Source organism: Triticum urartu, chromosome 6, assembly GCF_003073215.2.
Source record: "Triticum urartu cultivar G1812 chromosome 6, Tu2.1, whole genome shotgun sequence".
NCBI classification, from domain to species: Eukaryota; Viridiplantae; Streptophyta; class Magnoliopsida; order Poales; family Poaceae; genus Triticum; species Triticum urartu.
In genome coordinates this window covers 426,924,277-426,932,737 of record NC_053027.1, presented here as the reverse complement: position 1 = coordinate 426,932,737, position 8,461 = coordinate 426,924,277, and the positions used below count along the sequence as shown (strand labels likewise).

Below are 8,461 nucleotides of genomic sequence, written 5' to 3'. Positions count from 1 at the left end.
TTTTGAAGATTCCTGTGTTCCGTTCATTCCATGTTACTTTTTATTTGAGGGGTGAGAAATGAAAGCTAGTGTTGGAGTTGGGGAGAATTTTGAGGGGTGAAAAAGTAGAGAAGGCCTCCGATGGCTATTTGAGGGCTCAATTTGAGTGCTAGTGTTAAAAATGCCCGAAACTAAACACTGGGCAGCTATACAGTAAAAAAACTGGCAGTCCTATCCACCGGCAGCAGAAAGCCAGAAACAGCCGCCCGCGCGCACCGCATCCAAAAATGCGGCAACATGCGGGTTTTAATTAGCTCAGCTGCTCTGTGGGCCGTCTCTGTGGGCCGGAACAGGCAACTTGTTCTTGTTGTCACCCTCTGCGGTCTGCGGATCCACCGACCAAGAATAAAACTTCAGCTTCCTCTCAAAAGAGGACAATACAACTCCAGGTTGCCCAAAATGCAGAATAAATTTTCAAGGGGAAGTGTTGTTGAGTTACAGCGAATATATCAGATGTCTACTTAGCTTCCTGCAAACACCAGATCAATCGTGTGGGCAATGCAAAATTTGCAGCATTGCGACACACGGAATTCATCTGTTTTTTAGCATAATCTGTAGCTCTCCTCCTTCCTTGGACATCGAAGAAAACGCTGCCTGGTTTTTTATTGCGTGGTACGAGACCGCGGTTTACATATCTACATGAGGTTCTTCTACAACTCTACAACATTAACTATTCGGATGTCTCCCATTTGTGAAAAAGGGAGGGAGGCTAGGGAGGCTATTATGGAGCATTGCTACACCTCTGGCCCTGACGCGAAGAGGTTGACAAGGCCCCGGCAAGCTTGGACAGACACTTCGCAGGCCTGAAAAAGCTCGCCATCCAAGTTCCATACGCTTTCGTCGTGTGATGAAATGAAGGTAAATGCTTGCGTCTACAGATATTGGAAACATCTAAATTAAACAAAATGAAGGTTTGTAAACAGGGAAGAGCGTAAAGAAGGGAAAGGAATACCTTATGATGTTCAACAAACTTGAAGGTTAAAGGGTCCGACCCCTTCTTAGTAAATTGTGTCAGATGCCTGCAGATAGAACGGCTACCTCAAACAAACTCTAGAGATATAAGAGATAAAAAAAGAAGAGGATTGTACTATTTTATTGCAATTTTTGGCAACCTTATTTAGTTAGGGAAAAGTAACAGCAGAAGTGAGTAAACAGATATCGACTGTTGTGAGGTCCAACTTGACACAAAGTTTTTAGATGTAATTTGGTTAAATAAAATAGTTCTGAAATACGTTTAGTAATCACTTCTCAGTGCAGAGTACTGTGAAACAAGCTGAACAAGCAGTGACAGTATTCTTACCACAAATATAAGGGAAGAGGGCAATCTCTAATGAGCAGAAGGTGAAGAAAACCATCTGAGAGGTGTGCTTCAGCCACTAGGCCATCAGGGGCTCTTTCATTGCGACATGAAATGACAGCTGCACCGACACTTAGAAAACGCCCCTCGGACCAGATCCATTTTGGGTTATCATGAATCGTTTGGGAGCTGTTTGGAATCTCATCTTCTGAATTTTGTCCAGGTGTTGAAGTTTCTTTGCATACAGAACAATTTGCCAAGCAAATTGTTTTGCGGGATCTTTTTCTACGAGATTGCAGTGGTTGTACTTCATCTGCAACATTCTCTGCTGATGCAGCAAGTGAATGAGAGTTCTCATTCTCAAGAAAAGCCACTTTTGCATCATAAGATCTGAAAAATGGCATGCAATTGTCAGTTTATGATCAAACTGAATAAGAAGCATAGCACAAGAAAGGATACTTGCCACCAGTTACTATTAATTACCTGTGCTTCAGGAAGACCATGGTTCCAGAAAAATCATAACGTGCGGGGCCCATCCATCGGTAGTTTTCACTCTCCCTTATGACTTCTCCATAAAATCCATATCTACAAGCAGATTCCAAAAGAATCAACTAATATGCAGAACAACAATCCACAGGGGGGTCATATAGTGATATGCAGATGCACCGACTTGGTAAAATTGTATGATCAATCTATGTTAAATGCAAATCCATAACTATCAGTAATGCACAAGAAACATCAACAGGAAGAACTTACTTACATCAAACAATGAAAGCAAGGCTAAGTCTAGCTAAGTTCAGCATTATTTAAGGAGAATAAAATGAAAACTGGAACTCCTATAACTTCTGCCAGATATATCGAGTTAATGTCACAGTTGTTGCAGGATATCTATGGTGGCATTGCACATTAGCATATTTAAGAAATAGATGGTCGACATTAAAATTCATGTGTTTCCTCGCTCTCAGTTCATACAAGCACTAGGTAGCTACATCATGCCCTAAAGGAAGTTACATACCCTGCAAATGAAGCTGCATAGCGTACAGTAGGTAAGACCTCAGCTGATGGGCTACTCTTCCACCTGACTACTTGAGCTATATCAAGCGCTATCCTTCTACCAAAGATAATAAGCAGGGCAGAAGTCACAGCATCTCGTTCCCCAGTTGTGCTGCATGGATCAATAAGATGTTTACAGCCAGCAAAGAACTGCCATCGATAAGAACATAATGTGTGCACACAAATAGTCCATCTATAACAATCCCGCAAATGGACATGGTATGCATGAATTAAAAGTACATTAAGCTCAAAATGTAAGAAATTATGCAAGACAATATAATTGTTTTGAAAGATGAAGGTGATGCTAATTTGGCAGGTGCACCAATTACAGCATACTTGCACACTGCTCCAATAGACAGATGAATGGATGGTAATGGTGGATCTGTCCAATGTCCTAAAGGATGAGGATCGTAACCAGCTTACATGCAATGCTGTACAACTACAGATTTAAGGGGATTGAATTGCCATGATCTATGCAACTTTCTACCCCTAAAAATAAAGGCTCAGCTATTAGTACTGAAAAGTGTAGTTTCTCCTTGCGTGGTTACACCTAGGTGTCTCAATCAGTACCTGAGTACAATAGCATCTGTTGAGCCAGAAGGAATTATGCCAAGCCTAAACCAATCATTTGGGAAGGAGACTGAAGGAACTTGATCTGCAGTAGTACCAATTTCAACATCAAACAAAAGCTATCAATCGTGTAGCTGGCCCTAAATTTTTCGCAGTTTTAAGATAGACAAAATAACTGAGTTTCGGTTACTCATTGACCTCCAGTAGATGATTCTGTATTTGGATCTGCAATAAGAAGCACACAAAATTACTTATACAAGAAATTTCTCTACATAATATGTGGTACATGTAACCAAAAGGGACATACTTAATGATGAGATGTCTAATCCAACAGATTGCCCAGTCGAAAGAAGAGGTTCATGATCATCAGATTTGTTGGAACCCACACGGAGCATGACATTTTTTACAGCATCTGATGTGGGCGTACTGTTGTTTAGCCCATCGTTCCTATATCCTTGGCACTTCTCAGTGCTTCCAAAATATCCAAAGCCCTCTGGAGTTGGAGGATAAGAAGTCTTATTCCTCAAATTTAGTAGTCCATTCAGGATTTCATTAAATAAACCATCACCACCCTATAAATGTGAAGTTTGGAGAGTATACAAGTAAAATGGGATGGAATTCAATAAGTTCAATAATGGATTGAAAAAAAAGTAGGAGTACAGGATTTGAGTTTTTTTCTCTCTAGAAGTACAGCATGGAATTATAATTTTCTTTTCTTTAACAGTACACACCGGAAGATTTCAGATGCCATATGAAAAAACTCTAGGGCACGTGGGAAGTGATCCTGTGAAAAATCTCTTCACCAAGGCATATAGTGCGTTCACACTGATGTTACCAGGTTGTTGTTTATTAAGGGGGTGAATTCCCATTTTGTGCTTTAATCTCTTATCAGCTTGTACCTTAAAATAAACTAGTGATGACTAACAATAGTCATTCTAAAACTACTCATAAATTACGTAACAGTTTGGAAATAAGAAATTCAGGACTCATCTCACTGAAAACGACTTCAAACATCATGACTAATTGTAGTTATACAACACTTCCCGAACTATAAGAACAGAAAATGTTAACCAAGCATTATAAAAAATAAATCAACATACCACTGCAACAACACCGTCAAATTTCTTGAGCTCTTTATCTGATATTGATGCTAAGGTGTCATATGCATGTCCTGCTCTTTCCGTGATTATCACCTGAAGATGTAAACATGTTGTGAACATAAGTTAGAGGACTGAGGGTTGTTTCTGAGAATTTTGATGTCACAAACTCATCAGTAACAAATATAGAAAGAAAGAATCATGCATAGACATTATTGCACGTCTATAATTCCTTTTGTTGTTTTTGCTTCTGTGAGCAAACATGTTTACCTTTGTATTTACTTTTGCCCGGTCAAATAACGGAGCTACCATTTCCCAATTTTTGCATCCTCTACCTTTTCCACAAAGTGGATGGACAAACACCTACAGTTTGTGGAATAGTTAGTTAGCCAAAATGCTCAATAATATGATAGCAGTGATAAGGGATATATGGAAGAGCGTGTTAGAACTACCATCAGGTTCTTGGGCCTGTCCTGTTCATTATTTATGCATGCACTGAGATGCTCAACCCAGCTTTTGCAGGTCTCCGGGTCTTTGTGTCCAAAAAGATATTCACAAGGTACCAATTGAGAAGGGTGTTTTCTTGATCTGGTGATTACATGTACAGCAAAGCGGTGCATCTGCATGAGCAACAGCTTTTTAAAGAGAACACGAGCATAAAACATGGCATGTGAAAGAACTTTTATAATGCATTTGGCTAAAAAAGAGTAGAAGCTTTTGACACAAACTACAGAAAAGGAACTCTGTAAAACAACTAGAAGGAATGCTATAACCTCACTATTTTTCTTGCTTTGGACGACAATTCTTGTATTCCAAGGTCCACATACAGGACCTTCATCAAGAAGCTCCACAGCATAAACATCCGAAAACTTGATTTTGTTCTCTAATTTTGGTAGTAATCCGATAGATGACAAACATGAAGAACCCAATTCCTGCAAAATGTAATGTGATGAGCAGAAACCACAGTCACGCCACAAAAAATAAGACAATATCCTCCTGAATATACTTATCATTTGCAACTCAAGAACGTAATCCTCGAGGCACAAGCAAAATTGGAACACCTATCCTTGTTGACAGAACTAGATGCATGTAAAATACTAAAATGTCATATTCACATATTTGGCTTTGCACACCAGCAGGATCACTTTCCTGAAGAGGGGAGCTAAGGTTGAGGTTGTGATTTGCAAGAGATAGAGTCACACAAACGCACAGGAGGATTCTTAGTTTCTGGTTTGGGTACTTAAAATAAGGCATTTTATGCTCCCCCATTTGCAAGGGGTTCAGCTGGCCAGTGGCTAGTGGCAACCATCCTCCTCTTGTTCAGCAACAATTAAACTACAGTTAATATGTATCGGAGGGAGTACTTCTTTTCCAAACAAAAGCTCGAACTTCAATGTTGTCCGAGGCCGCGGTGATCCTATGCTGCCACAGCTTGTAACCACGCTTTTAATGAACAATCTAGGCGCCTAACCCACGCTTCTTTATGAATCTGCAACTACTTACGCCGTCTCCACTTTACCTATCCGCCACCCAACTCTTCGGTTCAACCCCCGAAGCTGCAAATCTACAGCCCACCGTACAATTCGACTAAGAAAGCACAAAGTTCCTTCAGATTAAGTGCTGAAAAAGGAACATAATCCGTACGAACGGACAATAGCATACGGCGAGCAGAGACGGGCGGGAGGCCAGCCTCAGTCAGAGCCAGAGGCGTACCGGGTGGAGAGGCAGGAAGGAGAGGCCGTCGTGGCCGAGGGTGACGGTGACCTCCCCGACGCCGCCCAGGAACAGCACCTCGCCGTCGCCCTGCATGGTCTCCCCTCTCTCTGTCGCCGTTGCTGAGCTCGACCGTGTCGTTCGCTCTATTTTTTCCGTTGTTCTTCCGGCGGGGGACGGGTACGGGGGCGCGGTTGTCTTTCGGCTGGACTTGTGCGCGTGGGATTGATTGGGTCTTTAGAGCATTACTAAGTATTACTAGTAGAACCTTTAAATTCTCAAATCCTCAAACCTCACTAGTGTTTTAAGGGTTCAAAAATAATTTTTTTGTGCACTTTTACGGGTTGAAAAACAAGGGCAAAGATTAGAACCCTCAAACTCAATCCTTATAACGGAATATTCCCTATGAACGACGTTGTCGTTGCACGCGGGAGGTCGATGGGGCGGCCGCCGGCGACGGGGACGACTAGCAGCGGCGGTCGCGGGCGTGGGCGCGGGAGTTGGGAGGATTTTTCCCTCCCGCGCGAGGATAACCGTCAAATGAGTGTTGGGATAGATTTTGCTCCCCAACCCTTACTTTTGAGGATTGGGAGAGGATTTGAGGGTTGGACCTTTAAAAAAAATTGAGGGTTAAAGGGTTCTAGTCTACGGTTTTTTTTCAACGAAAACTGTAAAAAAACAGTTATTTTTAGGAGGTTTGAGGGCTTTACTAGTAATGCTCTATCTGGTCCGTGCTGCTGGTTTCCTCCCGAAAGATGTTCCTGACTGGAGACAAATCGTCCTCGTATCCATTGCCTTTTTTTTTCTCGAAAACAAAAGTATCCAGTGTTTTGAGTTCCGAGTGTTGATTTTTTTTTCAAATCAGACGTCGTTTTATTTAGTTACCCACAGATGGAATTTTGTCTAAAAATACAGATAAAATGCAGTCTAATGATAAACCTTCTCTCACGAGCACATGTGCCGCATTATTCCCAGAACGCCTTACCCAAGTGATCTTGTAGTCTTGCCTGGTATTGAGTACTTCCTCCGTTTCTTTTTAATCTGCATATAAGATTTGATCAAAGTCAAGCTTTGTAAAGTTTGACTAATTCTATATTAAAAAATATAAACATTAACAATATAAAATCAACATTATCATATGTACCATGAAATGTATTTCCATACTATATAGTTTTAATATTGTAGATGTTTATATTTTTATATATAAATTTGGTCAAACTTTATATAGTTTGATTTTGATCAAATCTTATATACGGAGTAAAAAAAATAGAGGGAGTAGTGCTTTGACCTCCTGAATGATCGCCCCCGCCGCCGACAGGTTGCGTTCCTTGTCATTTAACATTGCAGCCACCCCTTTGTTGTCCACTTCGAGATGAATCTTCTGCGCGCCTTGCTAGACTACCATCTGCACTGCTTTGCGGCAAGCCAAAATCTCAGCCACTTCAGGATCACTTACACCGTTGAATACATAGCTTGCCGCCCCTCTGAACGCACCAACAGTTTTTTTATTTTTCTTTAAATGAAGAAAGACCCTCGGCATCTACATTTGAACGATGCATGCAACCATTTTATTAATTATTCACACAAGATCTTATAAATTCATACAATAGTAAGACTAAAGCCATCGTCTAGGCAATATCTGCCGCTACTCCTATTCAATTGATATAGGGATGCTGATAGTCTGATTCTAATACCAAACAGACCTCGCAGCCAAACCTAACATCTATGAACTGAGATCCCAATCAGGACGTCTGTCGGGTATGGAGCATCCACCAGTCCGGCGCACTCTTCAACCCGGATGTCTGCCGGGTATGAGACCGCCGCAGCCACCTGCCACTACTAGGGAAACGGCTATAGCCAATATGGGCATTAATGGTGCACCATGTATGTGGTGTGCCACTGCTATATAGCAGTGGCGCACCAGATACAGGTACGCCATTAACATCCACATTAGTAATGACGCACCTGGTATGTGGTGCGCCATTACTATTTTTGAAAAAAAAAGATAAAAATTTTTTGTTAGCAGTGGCGCACTAGTGGATAGTGCGCCATTAACATGCTTATTTATTTATTTATTTTTCAAAACTAGTAATGACGCACCACACACCAGATGCGCCATTAGTAACCCTGGTTACTAATGGGTTACTAATGGCGCATTCTTAGGTGGTGCGCCATTGGTAACCTGGGAGCAGCTAGATATTTTGGACAGTCACCTACCACACTCACTTTCCCCACTTCATTCTCTCCACCTCTACCAAGCCTGGTCTCGGCTGCCTCCTCCTCCTCACCTCATTTGCACTATAGATTCACCCAAATTAAGACCTTGTTCGGAGTTCCACCAGCTTCACGAAATCCGAGGAGTTGCAGAGCCAGGAAACAGGCGCTCCACAACTTTCAACACTAACTCCACCTGCTCCGGGAGTGGAGTTGTGGAGTGGAGGTTCTCCGAACAGGGCCTAAGTGGTTAAATTTCCTTTTTTTGATAGGTAAGTAAGGGAAAAGCTTTCTTTATGTTCTAGATCTACTTTTTTCTCCCTCCAACAACGTACACACTTTTTATGGCCTAGATCTACGTATGTTTGTGGTGTTGCATATATTTGTGTTTGCAGGTACCGGTATTTGAAATGCGATAGTTGCCAATATTTTGCCGGAATATTGATTCATTTCCGTTTCGGCGAGAATTTGGCACTAT

General features: G+C 41.6%; 1 protein-coding gene across 2 annotated transcripts; it reads right to left on the bottom strand.

The window, feature by feature from the left end:
- Nucleotides 1–610: 610 nt before the first annotated feature.
- Nucleotides 611–6,002, bottom strand: LOC125513947 (ceramide kinase). 2 transcript variants are annotated; one of them, XM_048679183.1, is made up of 13 exons: nt 5,770–6,002; nt 4,830–4,988; nt 4,509–4,676; nt 4,327–4,419; nt 4,060–4,152; nt 3,267–3,531; nt 3,158–3,184; nt 2,960–3,044; nt 2,352–2,501; nt 1,820–1,921; nt 1,340–1,726; nt 992–1,058; nt 611–911 (listed from the first exon to the last, which is right to left on the bottom strand). In XM_048679183.1, the coding sequence occupies exons 1-13, from the start codon at nt 5,863–5,865 to the stop codon at nt 774–776; spliced, it is 1,830 nt and encodes a 609-aa protein (XP_048535140.1). In that variant the 5' UTR covers nt 5,866–6,002; the 3' UTR covers nt 611–773. The 2 variants fall into 2 exon arrangements, with proteins under 2 accessions (XP_048535140.1, XP_048535141.1); XM_048679184.1 differs by lacking the exon at nt 5,770–6,002 and having other exon boundaries at nt 4,509–4,644.
- Nucleotides 6,003–8,461: the final 2,459 nt, after the last annotated feature.